Here is a 24,378-nt window from a genome sequence, read left to right as displayed (position 1 = left end):
CTGCACCAATTCTACATCTCTCTTATACTCTTATTCACTTAGCCATTGAGTAATTTTTGAAGGCTACATCATATGCTTCACAATGGCCTTCTTCTTATCTTTTTCTTCAGACTGTTAAAGCAGGTCCCTTGGGGATTTAAAATGAGATTAATCCCACCCCTGACTGAATTCCTTTTTTGGTTTAATTGATTTTAGGGTTTTTGCCCACATTCGGCCCCGCGTGGATCAATCTGTATGGCTCGACCCGGAACTTCTCCCTGATGGACGAGAACCAGGAGCTGAATGAGGGCTTGGGGGAGGGGGTGTCCTTCAGGGGGAGACTGTTTATTGAACTGGCCGTGGAGATCCTGTCCGGCGCCGCGGCAGAATCGAAGCTCTCCAAATTAGCGAAAGACCTGAAAATTGCACCAAAAGCGTCCAAAGCGCCCGGGAAAGATCAGAAAACGGCCGGTACAGCTGAAGACACAAAGGCGGCCATGGAGAAGACCACTGCTGTGGGAGCTGAGGTGATCCCAATAGAGTCGCCCCCACAGGTGAGTTCTAGACTGGTCCTGCTCGAAATTCATTATAATGTACTGCAATCAGACTGCATTCATACAGGCCAGTAGAGTCCTGCATGGTACCTGTGTCCTCTGAGTTAGCGAGAGAGTGACTGAGTGAAAGTGAGTACTGCCAACCCTTCAACAGTCTCAGGACAGACCCGTACTTCCAAGTCGTTTACAACTACACTTTCTGAAAATAATCTGCAAAAGTGACACTGAGTGCTCAGTTGACAGTGAGAATGAGAGTTAGTGAAAATATTACACAAATGAGACAGAAGGAAATATTAAAGGAGGAAGCTATGGTGGAAGTAATGTAGCTACATTTTGTTTGTTTAGGTTACTGGTAAAATCTTTATGCTTCTATTTTCCACCATACATTTCAAAGAAGATATATATATATATATATATATATATATATAAAAAATATATTATTACAAACATTGCTGAAGTTGTCAAACAGATAAGACAACTTCAGCAATGAATGGGAAATAATAAAAGTTTCTTTACTAACCATTAGGGGGTGTCAGTGATACAATTTTTTGATCCAGTAAAGCTCAGATAATTGCTAGTAATCCAAAAATCCATGTTTGCATTCTGATATGATAATACCAAAAAGTATCAAAGGTGATACGTTTCAAAGTAGACAGCAAGGGGAGTCCTTCAAGAGAAGTTATTTGTGTTGTTTTTCTCTTCTGTATAACATAAAATATTCAGTAAGTTCATGTAAGCTATTAATTTTACATCCTTTGGCTCAAAAGCAACAACATGATTCTGTAATAAAAATTGTGTGAAGAGAATATTTTAGAAGGCTAACTTTAACATTTACATTTATCCAAACTTTCATCCAGTTTCAAAAGTTAGAACATTATCCTCAAGCTGATTTTTTGTTCAGTAGTGATTCATTGTTCTTCTTCCTTTAGGTAACCTGGAAATTATAACTGTGAATGGTCAGTGTGTGTAACTTTACTGTGATATATTTAACAGATTAATGAAGACAGCATTGAAAGCTTCCTCCTGTTTGGTGGCATATTTGAAGCAACAATGATTGACAGGAAGATTGGGGACAAGCCTGTCAGCTTTGAGTTTACAGTTGGTAATGACACTTTCTGTTCTGTTGTCAGTTACCTACCTACCTGAATGATCTATGTTTCAGAGCTGAATACAAGCCTGAAATAATACATTCATTGATCAAATTAAGAGTTCAGGGAAGAGATAATTGTGAATGAAACCCAGCAGACACAGAGGGACCAGGTTCAGGACCACTCATACTTAATTGAGCTGCTAATCACTGATGTTCTAAAAATACAACATCCAATCACACACATTCGCTGCACCCAATTGTCTTTCTATCTGATAAAACCTTAAACAAAAAATGTGCCTAAATGAAATACGTTGGAGCACTTTACTAGTATTTCTGTTGTTCTGTTAATATGGTATTAATTAGATTTTGATTGTGCAGGAAATTATGGGAATTTGATAGATGGAGCTTCCCCAGTCCAGGCCAGCAAAAAGAAAGCAGCAGCAGAGCCTTTGGACTCAGAGAGCAGCCCTCTCCTCTCCCAAGGAGAGTCAGAGAGGATGCTGGAAGCGGTGCCCAGTAAATCCACAACCACTCCTGAGAAACCACAGCTGATGGAGGGAAACAGGTTCTCAACCTAAGTCTCTTTCTTTCTTTCTTTTGAACAATGCTGTAATTGCAGTAATTCCTTCATATTGTCCAGTGATGATGTGTTTACTTGATCACGGGCTCAGCCGAATGAAAGGGATTGCAGTTGGTTGCTCAGAGTTCAGGCAGAAGGGGGAATCAAAACTTTTAACTAGTGTGGCATTAATTTATTAATTAATTAATTATTATTATTAATTATTATTAATTAATGTATTACCAAATGAATCACCAAATAATATTGTTTCATATGCAGAGTGTGAATATTTTCCACTTCAGCTGTAGATTGATAAGTAACTAAAAATAAAATAATTACAATAGACATTGTATTCTTTCTGCAGGAGTTACCACTATCTGCCCATATTGAATAAGAAGCCCAGTGTACACGTGGTGAGCAGGTGGGAAGACGAAACTTTCCGGCTTTACTACTCCAACGTCTTGGAAAATATTGCTGATACATTTGTAAGTTGTTGTTTATCTGTTTACATAGATATAAATATCATTTCACTCAAAGTAAGAATGTATGTTATGTTTATTTTCCCTACTTCATTTAGTATTTCCCCCTGGTGTACAGTGCTTTCAGGCAGACTCTGAAATATAAGTTCTTTGACTTTGAACATTGTGGAAGTCAGTAAAAGCCTTTTGTCATCCATATGATTATAATCTTATATTACATGGTCATCTTGAAAAGGAATTGCATTGCATTATACTTTGTTCTTGCAGGAAGAAACCTTGGAAGTGGTGAAAGAGATGAACAGACTGTCAGATCCCCAAGTAAATGATCAAGCCCAGACAATGTTTAGAGAATTTGTCAACAGTAGCAGGTATGTGTTTTTGTTTTATATGCAATCATCCATTTTCTATTGAGCTTTCCTTTCTTTCCCATTCAAGGGCTGCAGGGAAGTATTGCATGCATTGTTTTTCAGTAGTTAAACCAATCAAAGAACGGCCCTGTTTCAGACCACATTGTCTCACCTGCTCAATGGAAAACATTTTGTAGAAAAGATCAGAATTTTTTTCAATAATAATTAAAATAAACAAAAATCAAGTGCTTGTGTTTATTGCTTGTGTTACTTAAATATAGACTGTAAAAATGTATTTCACAGATTAATTTACGAAGAATATTGTAAAATTGGAAATAGAATTTTTGAAAATATATAAACAATGTTATTTTGATTCATTTCATACAATTTGAAGTTCTTAACTTTGCAATATCAAGGGTGCTTTGTAAATGTAGTTTAATTAAAATACTAATTAAGACCCTTTATAATGTTGAAACTAAAATACACTTAATTTTAAAATGATTTGTCATGTAGTGGTAATCCTCAGCCTTGTTTGTAAAAAAAAAAAAAAAAAAAAAGTTTGTGTGTGTGTGTTTGTGTGTTTGTGTTTATGTTTTTTTTTTTTTCTTTGTAATGTATGATGTCTACCCAATAGGAATTTCATTGCTTTTGCTGAAAAGAAAGTAAAAGGAAATAACCTCACCATGCTGGACAAGAAGAGGCTTACACTATGCAAACAGGAGCTGGTATGTTGAATGAGTTACGGTGTTCTTCAAAAATGTTTAGATCTGTGTTAGGTGGGTCGATCTCTAGTTTTGGGTTAGACTATAAACATGCAGGGTGTCTCATTAGCCCAACCTCCATGAGAAGAGGATGGTACATTCCAACAACTGCAATCAGCATTAGCTATTCCTTGTTTGAAGAATATACATATACATGTATAACAATCTTTGGTGGAACATTCAGGAGATGTCTAATCGGATTTCTTTCCATTAAATGTAATCCACTATAGTTACACGGCTGAAACTTCACTTATAGCTACATGTGACTGATAAATGTAATCCAAATACAACAATCCTCTCCATGCATTGTCCCAATACTGAAAAAAATGAATGTAAAAGAAGAGGAAACTAAGATCTAAGTGATACCCTGGCGGCCAGGGAAGAGAGCAGAGAAGACCAGGCCCTGGCCCACCTATTGAGACTGTGCTCTCTTCTTGGTTTCAGGAGAGCATGAACAATGATGTGAATTCTCTCATCCAGTCAACAAGGAAGATTCCCTCTTTAAAAGACATGATAAAGGAGGCCCAGAAAGTCATTCAGAAGCTGAGGTTCCTTGTTGATGAGGTATCTATTTCCTGACGTTGGCCTGGCTGGAAACGATGAGTTACAAGATAGATATTGTTGGATGGCAGTCACATCCCATGCATAGAGCCCTTAAAATTATGTAAAACGTTATGCAAAAATGTATTAAGACTGCTAGCATCCAGGTTGTGAGAGAGTAATTGCAAATATGTGTTATCATAGATGTGGGAAAATACATTATAGCAGTCATTTTGTATATGTTTGTTGAAAGATTTGTGCTCCCACCCCCAGAATAATAATCAAGCTTAAAGAAAAAGTAGTGCTTCCTTTGTGTGGAAATGAATGTATTATTGTAGTTCTAATATTGTGATTTTATGTCTAACAGCTGTATTGCTCTTGACTTCCAGTACTTCCAGTAATTTCTCCTGTATATCTCATTTGCCAGCCTCAACACACTATCCCAGACATGTTCATCTGGATGCTCAGCAGCAACAAGAGGGTGGCCTACGCTCGCATTCCTGCCAAAGACATCCTCTACTCCGAAAATGAGAACGAAAGGGGGAAGGACTGCGGGAAAATCAAGACCCTGTTTCTTAAAGTAAATCCACTCCTTCGCAATGAACAATTTCTATTCAAAGAAACTTGACCTCACAGGTTCAGGTCTTCAGAATTCTACAACTGAAATATTGGCATCAGAGACACAGCCTGAGAGCACAGCATTGATTTGTAGTGGGTCTAAATTCCAGACTGACAGCAGGTCTGACCACCAAATGCTCTTAACACAAGCCAACTGTCGAATCATCGAAAGCATGCTACTAGCATCTCTGTGATATTCTAGGACCAATAAACTGTTATCCTTCTCACTTACTGTCCATTCGGTTCTGTAAAGGTCCGCAATGTTAAGAGTGTTCTGTATTTTCTTTCTCAGGTGCCTGGGAAGCGAGTGACTGGGTGGACTGTCCATGCCAAGTTAGATGTCTACCTGTGGCTGGGCCGCTGCAGAGATGTCCACACCATGCTGGAAAACCTGCCAGCTGGGTTCGAGACAGAGGGCCTGGTCAAGACCTCTGAACACCAGAGTGCACCATGTCCGGAGAGACTTGTTTACAAAGGTATGGATCCCTTCCAGGCACACTTGTATGCATTAGAGTTTGCTTTGTATTAGCAGTTTGGGGTAGAAAGAGAGCTGAAGATTCGTGTTAACAAATATGTCCATGCGATGTGTTCCAACACAACAGGTGGCAGAATATTTCAAAAGCATGAATGGTATTTTGTTTTGTGTATTGGTTTTGGGACAAACACAAATAAATCGCCAATTTGAAATGGCTCCACATTTCAATTGGCATAAACCTTGTAACTCAATGTGGGTTGCTGACTTGCTGCACCTGAAGAATATTATTTCTGGTGTTGCTTTTAATCGCTAGGGTCCCTACTAAAGTCGAGCTGTTGATGACATATTTGCAGTAGTGTGAGACTTATAAAAGGTGGTCATAGTCCAGTTTTGTTTTAAATTATTTACACATTGAAGGTTTAACCGTTTATATTGTCTTTATTCCACAGAGCAGGGAACATTCCAGCTCCGAGCTCATATGTACCAGGCCAGAGGACTGATCGCGGCAGACAGCACTGGACTGTCGGATCCCTTTGCCAAAGTGACCTTTGTGTCTCAGAGCCAGACAACAGCAGTAAGCCTGAGTCCTTGAGATGAAACAATAATACAAAGCATGTTAAAACAGTCTTGGCAGAGAGATAACAAGTATGCAAAACAACATGATGCACAAACCATGCAGACACAAACATAGCGCTGTATGTGGTGGCCTTGCTTTGTGTATTGTGACAGAGGGTCATATTCATACAAATTTCCCAGTCACGCTAAGTTAACATCACAAGGCACTGGGCAAATGCAAAAGTAAATGCACAGGCACGCTATGAAAACATCTGGGGATATTTTTCAGCCCTTGCTATTGGCTCTTTTACACACAGCACCCTACTAGAAGGTAGAATGTGTGCTTCCCTGCTAACTTGCTAAGGCTGCAGATTAATGTATTATCTGCAAAGGATGCTTCCTGCTGATTTTCATGATTGCCTCGCTCCTAATTCTGCTGAACCACAGCATACTGTATTTGCACAATAGTCTGCCAGTGTCCATCACAGCTAATTACAAACCACATGTGGTAAATCAGTCTACATGTCTGTCAAAGGGTGAAATCAGAAAGTGCACAGAAAGAGGATTTATGACATTACCACGGGGCATTATTGTTTCTTATGTGTTTCAGAGGTTAATTAAGTGTATGTGTGTGTAAAGTGTATATGGAAATCACAACAGAAATGGGAAAAGGATTTTCACTGCCCTTCTCTCCCCTTTCTTACAGATTATTAACCAGACTCTAACCCCAACCTGGAATCAAATGTTGCTTTTTAACAATATCCAACTTCATGGAGAGCTGAAGGACCTCGCTGAAAACCCACCGATTGTCGTCATAGAACTCTATGATGATGACGCCTTGGTGAGTGCCTTGGGATATGTGGTCGAAGTCCCTAACCAGGCTTTTCATTCTTCACCTCACAAGCTACACTATTCAGTTATTTTCGATGGCAAGAAAGTGGTCTAAATCTTTGTATTGAACGCAGTGAGTGGGATTCTAATGGCGGGCATCTAGTTTGAATTTCTCTGTGTACCACAATATGTATCAACACATCACTCTATTGCCAGGAAGTTAATAAAGTCTCTCCCTTCAAAAGTGTCAAGAATACACCAGTTTCTTAGACATTGTGGTTCTGAATATCCTCATAGCCAAGGTCTGCTTGGTGGACTCAAGACTCAAAGCCATACTTTTAAACACATGAGCAACACCAATCCATGGTACCATATCGTGTTGAATGTCTTGCTTGCTGTGTTTCTGAACCTGTTAGCATGGGAATCCAACAGTGTTCATGGCTTCTTCCATGTTGGGCCTGCTTGTGTGATGAGGATGGTATGGCTTGTTGTGAAGTGTCCCCTCCTTCCCTGTAGAGCAAGGCAGAGTACCTGGGCTCTACCGTGGCTGTGCCGGCGGTGAAGCTTTCGGACGAGCCGTACACACCTGCCAAGCTCGAGTACTTCCCCCTGTTCTGTGGGAGCCAATCAGGAGGAGATCTGTTGGCAGCCTTTGAGTTAATTCAGGTATGTAGAGCTAAGACTGACACCCTTAGGTCTGGCTACTGTAGGCCAATTACATTACCAAATTATTTTTAAATGGGCAGAAATGTTAAATTTAACGAGCACTGTTTTAGCACTTTTAAGACATGTATGGCTCTAATCCCTACGTGTGTTATGTATAATAAGGTAATATGTCGTGTGAATGGAGTCCCTCTCCCAAACTGCACAGAGGCATAATCATGTGTTGGGTTTTTGTGAGCAAATCAACTCATGTTAATGTTCCCTTTGAAAGTACACACAAACCTATGTTATTATGCCTGTCTACCTGACTGTGGTGTTTATACACCTTTGACTGAAAAAAGTATTTCTTTACATGTAGATTCCAGAATCCGGTGAAAAATCCATGCCTCCTATCGATGAACCTGATGGGACGATATACCCAGTTCCTCAGAATATCCGCCCCGTGCTGAGCAGATATAGATTGGAGGTATGCCACTTACTGCCGTACATCTCCGTGGTCATAACAGGCAGAGCCGAGTACCTGAGCATCTGTGGAGGTTTTTGGTGTTCCCCTCTGTGGTGACTGTTCCTAAGAAACCTTTTTAAGAATCATTGCAAAGTTGTTTATTTTGTTCTGATCTGCAGCAATGTATTCTAACTCATCCCTGTGCAGTGTTATAATGCAAATATGCCCCCCCACATTAATAAATACTGGAAAACTATGCTGATTCACCTGCAACTGGCAAGTCCATGAAAAAATAGACAGGCTGGTCACAATTCAGAAACCTACATGCAACTGGGCGAGAATGGGAGTAGACACAAACTCGGCAGTACCTGGTAGTGTAAACTTCATCCTTCAGACACAGAGGCACAGATGTATTATGTTTGTGGGGTTGCTCATTTTATGAGGTCAGGGTTCAGTGTAAACTGATGGGAAATTAGACACACTGCTTAGATATGTAATTGGAAACCGAAACAGAATTGACCAAGCCGACAGATCCAATATTCTCCACTTCTGTGTTGTTTGTGTTTTGTTTGATGTCTAATTTTGCCAGCTTGAGATACAAAATTTTTTCAGGGTGAGTAGCTAAAGTTTTTCAATTAATTTGCATTTCTTCTCCAGTCTTATAATTGCTTTCGCTAATGTGGTAATTATTCTTTGGATCCATTTGCTGCCAACTTGATCATCTTAAATTAATGAATTAGCTGGTTACACAGAAATCCAGTGCTGAAATCGGTCTTTCAGTGTCTCGCGTGAATTTTCAAGGGCCACAGTCATTAACCTCTATCAGCCAAAACATGGAACAAAACTAATTGAGGAGTAATGGATGGTGAGATATAAGCCTACGAGGCCTGCCTCCATCAACTTTCAATTAGACTTTTTTCTTTTTTTTCCTTTTCGTTGTAATTACATTCAATCCAAATGCCTTTATAGCGGTATGACAGCTTTACTGAATGATTTAAAAACCATTTGACTGCTTGGCAAAGCTTTAGTTAATTTGTATTATCTCAATAACTGTCATTTCCTGCTAGGTTTGTACTTTGGCACATTTACAGATCTTTTCACAAAATGCAAATTGTTCTCTGACCGTCGCAGGTGCTTTTCTGGGGACTGCGGGAGCTGAAGAAAGTCCAGCTCCTCTCTGTGGACAGACCTCAAGTGTTCATTGAATGTGCTGGCAAAGGCATCCGCTCTTCCGTCATTCAGAGTTACAAGAGCAACCCCAACTTCTCTGTACTTGTGGACGTGTTTGATGTGGTAATACCTTCCCCCTTATATCCTGCCTGAAATGCAATTTACAGCAAAGGGGAATTAATTGCTTCTAATGCAAACAAGCAAGATACTTCCCATTGCTGTCCAATGTGATGTAATGCATTCCCAAAATACCTGGTTCAGCATGACTGTATTATTTTGAAACAATTTGTATATTTTGGGGTCTTCCATCAGCATGCGAATAAAAATGTACCTGATTTCTAGTATCAGTCTAAAGGCAGTGCAACACACTGAGTGATTAAGTTATATTTCAGGAATGTGTGGCATCTCACTACAATACTGATGCAAGCTCCCTGTATAGTAAAACAATATGTTTGTATGTTAGACATTCAGTAAATGCAACACAATACTCATGGTGTGTATTGGCATCTTCAAACCCACCACTGAACTAATAAGTAATTGTTTTTTTTCCTCGTTCCCCGGTTGATTTCTGACCTTGGGAATGTGAGAACTTAAGGGTGTCATTTTAGATGATTGCATTTATACATTTATTTTAACCTGCAAATACATTAGAGGACTCATAATACAGTATCAATTGCCTGATAATAATGGGCCACATCAAAACATTAATGACATGGTATTAAACACAAATGTAAATTGTAAAACAAGTACTTCATTGTGAATAGCGTGGTCATTGTACATATATGAATGTCTGTTTGTATATACTAAAATGTTACACCTTATGACATGTACGTGTTATAAATTACACAAAGTGATGATTCTGTACCAGATACATTTTGTACGTGACAGACGCAGTTATAAATTCAAAATGATATACATAGACCCAGCAAGTTGTGAGGTTTCTTGCAGATCTCTGTAATTATAGGTTATCTTTCAAGTCCAGAATACCACCCAAAGGGGGAGGTGCTTATGTTGTTACTATGGGACCTCGGTGGACACATCTTGTAAAACAAAGCTGCATATTGGCTACTGTACATGTCACTCGAGCAACCATCTCCTGCTTGTACAAAAATCCTCATGCACAGTGGAACAGCCTCTCTTTGCCATTCATCTCTGGGATCGTATTCAGACTCGTGAGCACAAAGAACATGTCTCTGTCTTAATATTTTATATCCACTGTACTATCAATAGGAGCTGCCAGAAAATGAGCACCTACACCCGCCGCTCAGTATCTCTGTGGTTGACTGGAGAGCATTTGGACGCAGCACTCTGGTGGGGAACCATGTCATCAACAGTCTCAAACAGTTCAACTACAAACCCCCAGCGCTGGTCCCTGCCCCAACGTCACCCACACCTAAGGTGGAAAAAAAGCCCAAACAAGGTAAAGAAAAATAACTCAAACACATTTCCGACAACAAATTTGTAATTTTTGAGAAAGGCATTGGAAGGTTCATTGCTTTTTTATTGGCGTTAAGTGAAACAAAATCATGCCACAAACACTGCCTGAACAAAAAGACTGTGGACAACAAATGACCAGAATGCAAAGCTGGCTTGAGATGGCTTTAAACAAACAAGGCTGGGCAAATTAAAAGTAGATATATTATGCTAATTATGATACCATGTGACATGCAGTTCTATTATCCACATTTCTATTTCAGAAGAACCGGCGTCTGTTATTGAAAGCAGTTCAATTGAGGTTGCTCCAGAAGAGGACGTCTATATCAGTATTGACCCAGAGCCAGCGCCCAAACCACCCTCAAAGAAAGTACAGGAAAAATCTAAAAAGGTACAGGCGTATTAACTACCGGTCACTCAACACACAATCTTCAGTTTAATGTGACCACGGCAGGACCGGGGTTATTTCCTGATTTCTTTTCAAGGTATTTATTTTTCATTGATGTTTAGGAGTCAAAGAAGACAATGAGGAGGTCCACCAAGAGGAGGAAGCGAACTGTGGCAGATGAGTCGGCGGAGAATGTCATTGACTGGTGGTCCAAGTACTATGCATCAGTGGAGAAAATGAAACTAGTACGTGTGTAGTGGAAAATTCCCTTTCAGATATGTCACGATCTCCATTGCCTTATGGCTCAAAGTCTCATCAATGCTGAATCCCCTTTGATTTATTTCAAAGCTGGTATTATATCAAAGCTAGGATGTACCTAGAGCTGGTCCTGGGGAGTCCCAATCCATCGGTATAGCTGTATAGGTCACTAATAAAACAATGCATTTTGTAAAGACTTGTAAACATTTCATTGTGTTCAATTAGGCATGTATTTTAGAAATCACTTGGTTGAATAAGAAATTTGCTTAGTTGATAACCATAACGAACTTGATTTCCCAGTCTTTAGAAAAAGTGATTTAGATTGACCTATAAGACTTAAGTGGCTTGCAGCTCTGCAGGACCAGGGTTGGCGCTCAGTGACCCAGCCATGTGTTTCCTCTCATGTTGTCCGTCACAGTGATGATTTTTTCCACGTCAAGGGATTCTTTATACAACTATTGTGTGAATGTTGCCTCTCATGGGCTAAGAGAAAGATTTTCACCTGGTAGGTTTTTGAAGGAGAGAAATGGAAACATGATTTTCCCATCAATGTTTTATTTAACATTTGGAGGAGATCCTGTTGATTCACTTTCAAATGATGAACCACTCCTGACTTGCTACTAAAACTCGACCCTTTATGGTCCGCATACTTCCTGTAATTTTTTACACCTCATAAGGTTCAGTGTGGACCACTTTCAATAAGAATTTTTTTTTTTTACTGGCCTAGCTATAACTTTATAATCATTGAACTTGATTTTGCTTAAGTAGGTGCTCATGGTCATCATTCTAATATATAATTTTTTGTTTACTTTTTCATCACAAAAAGGCAAAGCACAAGGAAACGGGAGAATTCATGAACATATATGACAATTGTGAGTATATAACCTTTAAGACCTTAACACATTTAACCTAAACTAGGAGGAACAAGGAATGATTCATGTATTTGGACCAATGTGTTTAAACTGCTCCAGATAATTAGATAACATCAGATCACATTGGGAACACCCCCCCTTTTTTATACAAAATATGTATTTATTCCAAATATAGTTTGAGACATTGATTCTCATCAAGGCATTGATATGTTTTTCTTCCTGTCTCTGTGTGCAACAATAATTGTATTACAGCTATTCCACTGCACGGCTTGCTATCGGATGGAGTAAAATCTCTGGGTAAGGATTAGTGCCAGTTCTTTGGGTCCATTTTCTGTTACTTGGGGGTTCATTCTGTGGTAGAAGGGCTAGTGGAATATTCCTTACAAAACTGCATTGTCTGGGGAAATTGGGAAACACTGCTAGAAAAGCAGACAGAAATATTATGACATTTATTGTCTTTGTGTATTCTTCACTAGTCCTCTGAAACACTCTGAAAGTATTTGATCCCCTGCTGATTTTGTACGTTTGCCCACTGACAAAGAAATGATCAGTCTATAATTTTAATGGTAGGTGCATTTTAACAGTGAGAGACAGAATAACAACAAATAAATCCAGAAAAACGCATTTCAAAAAGTTATAAATTGATTTGCATGTTAATGAGGGAAATAAGTATTTGATCCCCTATCAATCAGCAAAATTTCTGGCTCCCAGGTGTCTTTTATACAGGTAACGAGCTGAGATTAGGAGCACTCTCTTAAAGGGAGTGCTCCTAATCTCAGCTCGTTACCTGTATAAAAGACACCTGTCCACAGAAGCAATCAATCAATCAGATTCCAAACTCTCCACCATGGCCAAGACCAAAGAGCTGTCCAAGGATGTCAGGGACAAGATTGTAGACCTACACAAGGCTGGAATGGGCTACAAGACCATCGCCAAGCAGCTTGGTGTGAAGGTGACAACAGTTGGTGCGATTATTGGCAAATGGAAGAAACACAAAATAACTGTCAGTCTTTCTCAAGGCAGCTGGGACCAAGAAAATAATTGGTAACACACTACGCCGTGAAGGACTGAAATCCTGCAGAGCCCGCAAGGTCCCCCTGCTCAAGAAAGCACATGTACAGGCCCTTCTGAAGTTTGCCAATGAACATCTGAATGATTCAGAGGAGAACTGGGTGAAAGTGTTGTGGTCAGATGAGACCATCAACTCAACTCGCCATGTTTGGAGGAGGTGGAGGAATGCTGCCTATGACCCCAAGAACACCATCCCCACCATCAAACATGGAGGTGGAAACATTATGATTTGGGGGTGTTTTTCTGCTAAGGGGACAGGACAACTGCACCGCATCAAAGGGACGATGGACGGGGCCATGTACCGTCAAATCTTGGGTGAGAACCTCCTTCCCTTAGTCAGGGCATTGAAAATGGGTCGTGGATGGGTATTCCAGCATGACATTGACCCAAAACACACAGCCAAGGCAACAAAGGAGTGGCTCAAGAAGAAGCACATTAAGGTCCTGGAGTGGCCTAGCCAGTCTCCAGACCGTAATCCCATAGAAAATCTGTGGATGGAGCTGAAGGTTCGAGTTGCCAAACGTCAGCCTCGAAACCTTAATGACTTGGAGAGGATCTACAAAGAGTGCAAAGCTGATGGCCAACTACAAGAAATGTCTGACCTCTGTGATTGCCAACAAGGGTTTTGCCACCAAGTACTAAGTCGAAGGGGTCAAATACTTATTTCCCTCATTAACATGCAAATCAATTCATAACTTTTTTTAAATGCGTTTTTCTGGATTTTTTTGTTGTTATTCTGTCTCTCACTGTTACACACCTACCATTAAAATTATAGACTGATCATTTCTTTGTCAGTGGGCAAACGTACAAAATCAGCAGGGGATCAAATACTTTTTTCCCTCACTGTAACATGTGTCATCTATCATGACAGTAATACATTCAATGGTAAAGGTGCTACTCAGGGCTGCATTGTAGGATTAATAATTTAGTTTGTCATAGAGTACATGTAGGCTCATTTTGCAATTTTTTTTGCTTTTCCAAATGATTCTGTTTTGAATAATCTGATTCGTCATTTGTTGGGTTCCAGCACATGATGTATATAAATAAATAGTTAGGACTTTTAAATCACAAAAAACTGTTTACTAATATATTTAAGCATTTCTCTTATTATTATTATTATTATTATTATTATTATTATTATTATTATTATTATTATTATTATTTACCCTAAGGGGTATAACTAATTGGGTTTATACGGTCCACTGTTACCACACGTAGAGGATGTTTCAGGAGGAAAGAAAAACCTGGCAACATTCATTCCAGATTAATCTGACTTAATCATGAAGTTAACATTTTTTACACCACTTTGGGAAGAAAGAGAAAGGAGAAAGAAAGGTCTAAATCAAACATTATTTTCATCATGACTACCTGTTGGGTAATGGCATTTTCTCCTGTCATGTCAAATTGCATGAAGACAAAATACAGTCCAAAACATAATCAAGTCTAACATCAAGCTTCACTGTGGTATATCAGATAGCAATTTTACATTAGGGATCACCATTATTTCTCTCAACGCTGCGTCTGCCGCTCCCCGCCATATTAATCGTATCCCTTTCCGTTTGTTTTGAGACTCAAACTCAAATTAAATTAATGAAATGTATATATTTATTTTTCAAGGAAATCAAATACAATGGCTTTCTTATTCCAGTAATAAACAAAGATGCCATTTGAAAGACTAATATTGGCAATAAGGGCCTCTCCTGTCACATTAGACAGCAGTGAAGGATGATGAATGCATTTGTTTTCTCTGTGGGTGAAACACAGTTGTTGATTGGCATGCTTTGGGTTCTTGTCTTGCATGTAACAAAAAACATATATATATATTTGGCTGCATGTACATATAGGAAAGAAAAAAGATCAAGACTGTACTTTATTATAGTGATTTCAAAAAACATTAATGTTTTACAGGCTATTTGATCATGAATCTTTGGTATTAGAAAAGATGACTAAATGATTGTATTAATGCAGACTTTTTGCACAGATCATTTTTAAAAGAAATAAACAAAATGAAAAGTTTAAAAGTAAGCTTTTCTTACCAACTTCATTTTCTCACTGTTGGATTGTGGTGCTCAGTTTTTCTGCAGAGTTTTTCCTTTCTTGGGGATATGTACATAACACATTTTTAAGACCATATAAGATATAAAAAAGAAACATTTAAAACTTTTGCAGGGACACTTCACAACTTTCTGTGGCATTTTGCTATTGGGGGCAAACAAGGTGTATAACTTAATGTGGTGGTAAATATGTGAATATGGCTCCTGCACACGTGAAATGCCATTGTTTATTTAAGGTAAATTTTTATTTATATTCATAGTCAGTGGACAGTCTGAAACGTATGCTTTGGCAACTAAAGATGTGAACAAGAAGAAAAAAGTTGCCCAAATGCAAGGGATTCTGGAACAACAGAAGTTAGCAACTTTGAAGGTAATTTTAATTTACAATAAATATCTGTTGTGGATTATCATCACTGAGACACTAAGGTGTGGGTTTTGAGTTGAATATTTGGTCATGAAGTCAAACAAAGGTTTCTGGCATAGAGTTGCATTACAACCTAGTTTGTTTGAATGTTCTTACTTGAATACAGTGTAGTGGGTGCATGAAAATATAAGACTGAATAAGGAATGAATAAACTAAAAAATGTAATAGACTTCAAACTTCACAGACTGTAAAAACAAAATGTCAACCTTTTGTGCTTGGTTGTTAATTCAAACTCAGATAGTCTTATGTTATGTAGATAATTATGCAAATATTGACCTTACAGATATTTGCTAAACTTTTACCACCTCACAGTCTGAAACTATGAGTCATATGCAATTATAGTTAAGCATTAAAGCAAATTACACAGGGGTGCACACAATTGGATTCCCAAATTGATAGATAAACATGAGGTTGTATCCTATAATTATGTGAATTATGTTTTGCTCATATGAATTCAGTGGAATGATGTTTGGGTTTGATGTTTGGCTGCTGTTTAAATATTTGTGTGTCCGTTTACAATGTCATTTCGAGGAGAATGAAACCTCAACTCAAGGAACTAGTGTTGTGAGGCCAAACCTTAATTTATACAGGCAGAGGTAACAGTAATGCATACTCGTGCTCCTCCAGAATAAGTTTGTTTTCTCACAGATATATGACAAGGAGTTGGAGGGTGAGTTCGGCCCCTTTGATGATTGGGTCAACACCTTTGAACTCTATCGAGGGAAAGCGAGTGAGGAAGATAGTGCTCCAGCTGAAGAAAGGGTTGTTGGGAAATTCAAGGTTGGTGTGCTTTGTTGTTGTTGTTGTTGTTCAGTTTTTTGTATGCCAGAAAATATTTAGTTTTGCAAACACCAGGATATCATTATTTAAGGTTACAGAGTACTTATCTTTGCCAAGGTATTCATTGTTTTTATTTAATTAGATTATAAACATATAGGATATATATTGCAAATAAGTCCATTATTAAAAATAGGCATTGAAAGTCTTAAAAAAATCCTTCAGCAGTAAAACACAAGTTGTAGTAATATTAATTATTATTATTATCTGATCGTGCCACAGATACTGAGATTCAATGAGGCACATAAGACTTTATTTATTTCCGATACATTTTGATTGTGCTACTAATGGCATCATGCTGTTTACGTATAATTACATGCCTACAGACATGCAAAACTCCACCAAAACCTCAACTTGTTTATGACTAGATTATTAAGCCTGCATATCAGATACACCAATCACCTGTTCACAGTCAGAAGGTGGAGAACTGCAATCAGTAACACAGTCTGGCAAACTTACAACACAAAGCAAGTTTGAAGCGTTCGGTTTGAGAGATGACTCTCAATCGATCTATTTAGATATCTGAGCTACAGCATGAGGGTGGAAAAAGTACACAAGAGTATCTTCTAGGATAGCTTAACATGTTAGTAATTAGTTACTAATTTAATGTAGTGAGGAAGTGGAATACCTGCCTTTGAGACTATTTCACTCACAATTGTATTATTAGGGGATTGAAAGTCACTTTAACCTTACTCTTTTTTTCCTTAAATCCCCACTTTTGTTCACTGGTGCAGGGCCGCTTCTGTTTATACAAGGTTGCAGAAGAGGATGGCGACTACATCATCCCTGATGCTGGCCAGTTCAAGATCTCCCAGGGCGTACCCCCTAACACCCCTGTCAAAGTCCTGATACGCGTCTACATTGTGTCAGTAAGTCACTATAGCTGATTGCCCAAGCCGTGTTGTATCCAGCTGTCCCCTTCTGTCCCCTTCTTCTCTCATATATGGATAACCATTGGATCACACTGAAAGGCATTAGACATTAGAAAGGCATTCAAACGTGACAAACATCCATTCAGTGAAGAGCATGGCTAAAAGCAGTTGGATGATAGATAGCTAGAGAGATCACTGGGGTAATATATGGTCTTGCCTGTCAGCCCTATTCATATTAACATGGAAAAGACTAAGTATTCTCTTAGAAAACTGTATTTATCTCCTGCAAAAGATGTTCTACATACTACTTCATGATCTCACTTGACTTCTCTTAGGCCACCAATCTCCATCCAGCAGATCCAGATGGCAAATCCGACCCGTACATTGTTCTGAAGCTGGGCAAGACAGAAATCAAGGATCGGGACAACTACATCCCAAAGCAGCTGAACCCTGTGTTTGGAAGGTGATTCAATCATCATTATGTAATTCATGTCTGCCTCTATATACAAATGCTTGCATCTTAATATTGATTTTATTAACGGTCACAGCTATGAATCCTGAATTGGGCTAGTGTGCCTCAGGGTATAGTATCTGTTGAATCTTGATTGAGATTATTGATTGATGCATGTGAATAAGGAGTTTGTCATTCTTAGAGACTTATATGATGCATACAGAGGCTTCTGATTTAGGTTTTTTACTTTGAATTATTTCGTGGTCGAATTTGTTCTTTAGATTTATAGTCATACTGGGGGTAGATTTAAAAGATGAAAAGCTCTAGAGTTCCCCCTCTGGTAAAAGGCAGATAGAACAGTCTGACCCCAGCTGTGAGAAATGTGACCAAGCATGGCAGGTTCAGTCTGGGGTCCCTATGGAAGCCTGGCTGGTAGATTAACTGTTGCTGTCCAAGGTACTACACCCTCACTGTATTCAGTGTAAGCAGTGCTGTATCCTCCAGTTGACATCAGAGAGTTGAGGCTGGTGCTCTGTAATTTCAGCATGAAAGCCACTCTCCCAGGGTTTCATTCCCATCTGAGAATTGTTTGTAGCTGTGGTATATAAGAAGTTTAGGGTTAGGGTCATTGCTCATTACCACAGTGGACTGTAATTTCTCATTCACCTGTTCCCTGTCAGACCCGATCTACCACCCATATACCAAATAAACATCAATTTTAATTACCTGCTAGGCTCACATCTTGTGGACAAGAACGAGGGTTCCCTCATCACGGAGTAGTTCAATATATAAGACTCATATTTAACATATTTAACTTGCTTGGTTTTTGCTGTTATTGTTTTAGATCCTTTGCGATCCAAGCCACTTTCCCAATGGAGTCCCTGCTGTCCATCTTCATATATGACTATGATATGGTCGGTGGAGATGACTTGATTGGAGAAACCAAGATTGACCTGGAAAACAGGTTCTACAGCCGGCACAGAGCGACCTGTGGGTTGCCAAGCGAGTATGCCATGTGAGTCACGTGATGAATAAATATTGTGTCTGCCTCTGTCTGCATTGTGGGAGAAAATCTTGATACTGATCCCAATTTTGCCACTGAGATCCTTAAAGGGCTCTCAGTTATGTACCAGTCACTAAAATAGTGTGATGTTATCTTCCTGTTTTACAGAGATGGCTATAATGCATGGAGGGATGCCATGAAACCCACTGAGCTGCTCACGAAGTTCTGTAGAGACAATCGCTTAGACGGACCGCATTTGAGGCCTGGCAGGATTACGATCGGAGATAAAGTATTCACAGGAAAGACTGCCTTTCTAGATGATGGTATGTATATTAAGGTTTTTGCTTGTGGCTCAATCGGTAAAGGTCTTGCCTTGTATTACAACAATCAGTGGTGGAGTTTAGACAGTGTTTTTCACTCGAGAAGTGATGATGTGCAAAAACTCAGGAGATTTAGATTTGTAGCCCAAAAGCCACAGAGTAGAACAGGGTCAATCACAAAAAAAAATCCATGCCCATTTCCACATTTCAAAGCTACATTTCAGGCACAAATGTTAATAATCTCTGCAAATTTCATTAAAAGAGAGCAGGGCAGTTACTAGTGTGCCTCTTGAGATGGTAGAGAAATTAGATGTCACATGACAACCAAGGATTTCTTGATGTAATTGTTCTCAGTGCACATAAACTACCCTTGCCATCATTCTCCCATGACAATAGCAGAAGATTTGGGCTACACGTGTGCATTCCACTTCATTTGCATGGCGTTATTCCTGAGTGAAATGAATGCAGCCCATGTAAACCCCAAGAGGGAGAGGGTATTTTTTTATTTGGCAGAACCACCTGTCTAGAATCTGATAAAGACACCACATGTAAACCACCAGAGTTCACTGCTGCCCACCATGTCATAAGCACCCTGCGGTTCTTTGTGCCCAAACTTTAGATACCTCTGATGTGCGTTGACTTGCCCATTCAGTTTAGTTATATACTGTAAGTGGAAATGACATTTACATACTGAGACTGGAACTTGATGTCTGTGTTGCTGTTGCCCAGATCAAATGGTGGAATCATATGAGCACCTTGCCCTGAAGATCCTTCACCGCTGGTCTGAAATTCCCGGCATTGGATGTAAACTGGTCCCAGAGCACATTGAGACAAGGACACTCTACCACAAAGAGAGGCCAGGAATTGATCAGGTAACTCCTTCAAAGGCTGTCTGCTAAAACCTCTGGAGCAGAAAGAGTTATCTGGTATACACTGTGCATTCGTACTGTGCTTTAAATTAGGGTATCTTGTATGATAATTTGGTGCAAATGTCATTTTTAATGAACAGCATGCTTTCTCTCTTCGGGCTCTGCAGGGTCAGCTGCAGATGTGGGTGGACATGTTCCCCATGGACATGCCTCCTCCTGGACCCGCTGTGGACATATCTCCACGGAAACCTAAAGGGTAAGACACCTCTATGTGTGTTCCATGAGCTGGCCACATGGGGAATAGAAAAGCAGCGTGTTTCCCTTCCTGGTTCCTCGTGACCTGTTGCTGATTGGGAGGCACTTGCCCATCAGCTCCTGCAATCCAGTGGGAGGGAGTGTTCTTGTCATACTATTTCTGCTTTTCTCTTTTGCTTTGTGAATGCAAATTGTAATCTCATAAGAAGCTTTGTCTCATGTTCTGAAACGTGCTGAGACAATGAACAGCATAAAACCCATGGACTCTAGAGCCGTATTGCTTCACATCCAGCATGCAAGTGACAGAGTATTTTATGTTTCAATGAGGCAATTGAACTAATTGTTTCCTTAACTAAAACAGTTTCAACCCTCTCCTGAATGTAATGCAGGACATTATTTATCTATACAAGCTATTCTTTTGTGGCCCTAGAGTATTTGGTTTGGTTTGGAGCAGGAAACCTATTCATTACATGTTTCTTATGAAGGTGTTTTGAAAGGTTCTGCACTTGTTCTGCCAATCATCAATATTTGATGTTTGCTATCTACCTTGTTATGCTTTGTCCTGGGAAGAAAGACAGTAATTGATATTGAACATCCAAAACATATATATCATATCATTATCACATTTTTGACCACTGACTTTCTATGCATTGCTGTGGCACTACTGTATCACTACCTTTAACCAATTGAAAACCACCTATTTTGTTTGTGAAGGTATGAGCTGAGAATTATCATCTGGAACACAGAAGACGTCATTTTGGAAGATGTCAATTTTATCACAGGTCAACAGTCAAGTGACATCTATGTAAAAGGGTGAGAGTGTTGCAACAGCTGAACTTACATATGTATTTAGCAAAACACAGACAACCAGTTCTATTAAAGAAGACATCATTAAAACAAGATATTAACTATTTACTGTATTAACGTATAGGCATTGGTAAATCCCACTACCTCTTTAATGTCAGACAAATAAATGCATGAATGAAAAATTGTGTAGTAAAGTCAGTCTTGTTCAATCATGACATTTTCAAATCGCATAAGCCTGGACATTCTTAAATGGGTGTCCGGGCAAGGATGAAAAGCTGAAAAGGAAAAGAGAAACATGTTCATAAGATTTTGAGTTGAATTGGAATGGAGGGGGATACATGGCAGATACTTTGAGCATCAGGGGTTGAATTGGAAGAAAAAGGTTATGAATAACTAGCGTAGGCAGGGACAAAATGTCACATTTATAAAAAAAATCTGAATTAGTCAAATATCTGCCCTTTCAGTCTATTCCACAGTAGGTCTTAGTTACAATATGCACCTTAATTATCAGTTAAATTTTTCAGTTAATTTAAAACAAATACAAAATGGTGCCTCTTAACAACACCACTTTGAATTCTTATCTTAATCTCTGAAAATCTGCCAATTGGGAACATTGTGTCATTGTGAGTGTAATCTCTACCTAAATATTCAAGCACACATTTCCAGTACAGACCTTACAGTTGCTGGGGTTAATGGATCCTGCTTCTTTCAGGTGGCTAAAGGGTCTGGAAGATGACAAACAGGAAACAGACGTGCACTACAACTCGCTGACCGGGGAGGGCAACTTCAACTGGCGCTTTGTGTTTCCATTCAACTATCTGCCGGCTGAGAAGGTGCTGGTGGTCAACAAGAGGGAGAACATCTTCTCCTTGGACAAAACGGAGCACAAGCTGCCAGCAGAGCTTGTCCTCCAAGTTTGGGACTTTGAGACCCTGTCCTCGGACGACTTCTTGGGTGAGCTGCTGGATGAAGAACTCAGTTTTGGCAAAAAGTAGTCACAACCTAAAAAAAAAAACTTTTACCTGATGTTTTATGCTTCATCTATAAAGCTGTGACCATAGGAAAAAAGTGTAAAAGCTACAGATGTCAGCAGACTCTCATGGTTGAGATGTATGTATATTTCATTTGTGTACATATCCTTTTAGGAACCGTTGAACTGGACCTGCATGGGTTTCCTCGAGGGGCGAAATCGGCCAAAGGCTGCAACCTGGACATGCTGAGAGAGGGAGAGAAGATCTCAATTTTCCAGCAGAAACGCTCCAGGGGCTGGTGGCCCTTCTCCAAATCTGGTGAACTCACAGTAAGCAGCAGATCAACATCCCGCTTCATATAATCTAAATGAATACATTTTATAAGAAATGTAGCTTTGCCTTTTGCAAAAGGTGACTGTTTCCCTTGTGCTTAATTCCAGGGAAAGGTGGAGGCTGAATTTCACTTGGTGACTGCAGAGGAAGCTGAGAAATACCCTGTTGGCAGAGCTCGCAAAGAGCCTGAGCCTCTCGAGAAACCCAAGTAAGAGCAACTCACCATTTTTACCGTCAATATTCAAGAAACCAAGAACTCAACAACAGTACCAGACTGTTAGCTAGCTAGCTACACTTACAGTTGTGTGGATGTGCATTCGAAATAGTGTCTTACCATCTTTTACTGCCTACTTAATACACATCTGTTTAGATTATACCTTTATTTTCATTCAATGTAATGTATAGATGTTTTATATAATATAATGTATAATATAGTTAATTTTATGCTCTTGTAATGTATATATGCAGAACCCTTTTAGTATTTGTAGAAATGTGTAGGTCACCTCTGATAAATGACTCTATGAATGACATGATAAATGATAAATAATGAAATAAGTTATTGAATTAATAGATTGTTATCACTAAAAATGTTTCTTTGATCAAGTAAGTAACAACCCTCAGATGCGCAATAGCTCCTGCTGGGCACAAGGAATAGAGATCAGTATTACGAGTTGGGAAGAAATAAGAATTGAACTCATTGAATGGCATTTCACACAATGACTGCTTCTGCTCATCCTTCTTCCATAGCCGCCCGGATACATCGTTCTCCTGGTTTATGAATCCATTCAAGTGCTTCTTCCACCTGATCTGGAAGAATTACAAGAAATACATCATCATTGCCTTTGTGCTGCTCATAACGGCCCTGTTCATTGCCCTGCTGCTCTACACGCTCCCCGGTGCCATCTCCACCAGAATCGTCAATGGTTAGCTCATGGCTGTGGTTTTGGGGAGGACCAGGATTTTCTGTGTGCAAACTGCCACCAAACACTTACTCAGCCTCTGGTTTTCATTGAATCAACACTGACACTAATCAGGCAGTCACCCTGACATTTTATTTTACATCGATCTATATGTCACCTGCTTTATTCTAGCAGGTACCACCATTTAGAAGGAAAAGAAAAGAAAGGGTATTCTTTTACCCAAAATACCAAACAGTTGGGCTTGTAAGGCTGCTTGTATCGGTTCAGAACCCCTGCTTTTTGGTACCCAATAAAATATCTCATTAACGATGACAAAAAACACTCTGTTCAATCAAGCCACAGTTCAGGGGTCAGTGTCTGGTCAAACCAGTGTTCTTTCCAAGTCTTCTGATGCCACAGAACTGACTTGCTATAACATACTGGTTGAAGAAAAAAATATGAATAATATTTTAAACCCCTATGAATCAGGGTTGACACATGAAGCATTATACTGAAATATAGCAGTAACTTTGAGGATCCCACATTGAAACATGAACACAGACATTTAACTTGAAATGAGCCATTCAAAACAGGTCTTCATAATTCACACCCAGAATCACACCTTTAATTGTAATTGCAGTGCTTTTTAAACATGATGGTGTAAAAAACAGAACATATGTAATTATAACACAAACAAGGAACTGATATTTTAATGAATTCCTTTATATTAAATGTGTTCTTTTTGAAGATTGTTTAAATGCTGAAATAACTTAATTAAAATATACTTATTTTTTTTCCATTTATGAATATGTTTACATTTTTCAGGGATGTTTAGTGACACATCATTAGTACATAGAATATATGGTTTATGTATCACTTACAAACACTCCACTTTACTGTATTTTTACTGTATTTTTCAAGCTTAAATGGAAGCATCCTATTGCAACTACACCATAACAATATCCCAAGAATGTTTTCACTTAAATGGCACACAATGCTGCTTGATACCTGGGAAAAGAGATGTATAAAAATAGTCTAGAAACATATGAACATAAATATGTTGCAATATTTTCAAATGGCCTTGAAATATATATTGAAACACTTTTAAGACTCATTATATTTGTATTTAAACACTTCTGGAATTGGCTGGTTATTGACTTGTATTACATGGTATATCCCAAACTTGTATTTAAG

The 24,378-nt window shown here is 39.0% G+C and overlaps 1 protein-coding gene across 1 annotated transcript in view; it reads left to right on the top strand.

The window, feature by feature from the left end:
* The window catches only part of fer1l6 (fer-1 like family member 6), a 33,460-nt gene extending 9,477 nt beyond the window's left edge, over positions 1 to 23,983 (top strand). Inside the window, exons 11-42 of the mRNA XM_066687790.1 lie at positions 196 to 533; positions 1,527 to 1,635; positions 2,002 to 2,188; positions 2,547 to 2,667; positions 2,929 to 3,029; positions 3,643 to 3,733; positions 4,214 to 4,333; positions 4,737 to 4,889; positions 5,220 to 5,403; positions 5,852 to 5,976; positions 6,664 to 6,798; positions 7,305 to 7,454; positions 7,810 to 7,917; positions 9,028 to 9,189; positions 10,297 to 10,486; positions 10,764 to 10,891; positions 11,011 to 11,133; positions 11,973 to 12,018; positions 12,271 to 12,315; positions 15,404 to 15,513; positions 16,216 to 16,347; positions 17,139 to 17,273; positions 17,612 to 17,739; positions 18,572 to 18,742; positions 18,899 to 19,053; positions 19,780 to 19,922; positions 20,087 to 20,175; positions 20,889 to 20,987; positions 21,694 to 21,935; positions 22,127 to 22,281; positions 22,393 to 22,493; positions 23,033 to 23,983. Coding sequence (XP_066543887.1) covers positions 196 to 533; positions 1,527 to 1,635; positions 2,002 to 2,188; positions 2,547 to 2,667; positions 2,929 to 3,029; positions 3,643 to 3,733; positions 4,214 to 4,333; positions 4,737 to 4,889; positions 5,220 to 5,403; positions 5,852 to 5,976; positions 6,664 to 6,798; positions 7,305 to 7,454; positions 7,810 to 7,917; positions 9,028 to 9,189; positions 10,297 to 10,486; positions 10,764 to 10,891; positions 11,011 to 11,133; positions 11,973 to 12,018; positions 12,271 to 12,315; positions 15,404 to 15,513; positions 16,216 to 16,347; positions 17,139 to 17,273; positions 17,612 to 17,739; positions 18,572 to 18,742; positions 18,899 to 19,053; positions 19,780 to 19,922; positions 20,087 to 20,175; positions 20,889 to 20,987; positions 21,694 to 21,935; positions 22,127 to 22,281; positions 22,393 to 22,493; positions 23,033 to 23,213 — 4,457 coding nt within the window. The 3' untranslated portion in view covers positions 23,214 to 23,983. The remainder of the gene's footprint in view (positions 1 to 195; positions 534 to 1,526; positions 1,636 to 2,001; positions 2,189 to 2,546; positions 2,668 to 2,928; positions 3,030 to 3,642; positions 3,734 to 4,213; positions 4,334 to 4,736; positions 4,890 to 5,219; positions 5,404 to 5,851; positions 5,977 to 6,663; positions 6,799 to 7,304; positions 7,455 to 7,809; positions 7,918 to 9,027; positions 9,190 to 10,296; positions 10,487 to 10,763; positions 10,892 to 11,010; positions 11,134 to 11,972; positions 12,019 to 12,270; positions 12,316 to 15,403; positions 15,514 to 16,215; positions 16,348 to 17,138; positions 17,274 to 17,611; positions 17,740 to 18,571; positions 18,743 to 18,898; positions 19,054 to 19,779; positions 19,923 to 20,086; positions 20,176 to 20,888; positions 20,988 to 21,693; positions 21,936 to 22,126; positions 22,282 to 22,392; positions 22,494 to 23,032) is intronic.
* The last annotated feature ends 395 nt before the right edge of the window (positions 23,984 to 24,378 follow it).

The sequence above is a fragment of the Amia ocellicauda genome, chromosome 16 (assembly GCF_036373705.1).
Source record: "Amia ocellicauda isolate fAmiCal2 chromosome 16, fAmiCal2.hap1, whole genome shotgun sequence".
Lineage (NCBI taxonomy): Eukaryota > Metazoa > Chordata > Actinopteri > Amiiformes > Amiidae > Amia > Amia ocellicauda.
Note: the sequence above shows the minus strand (reverse complement) of the source record. Positions and strands in the feature narration are given on the sequence as shown.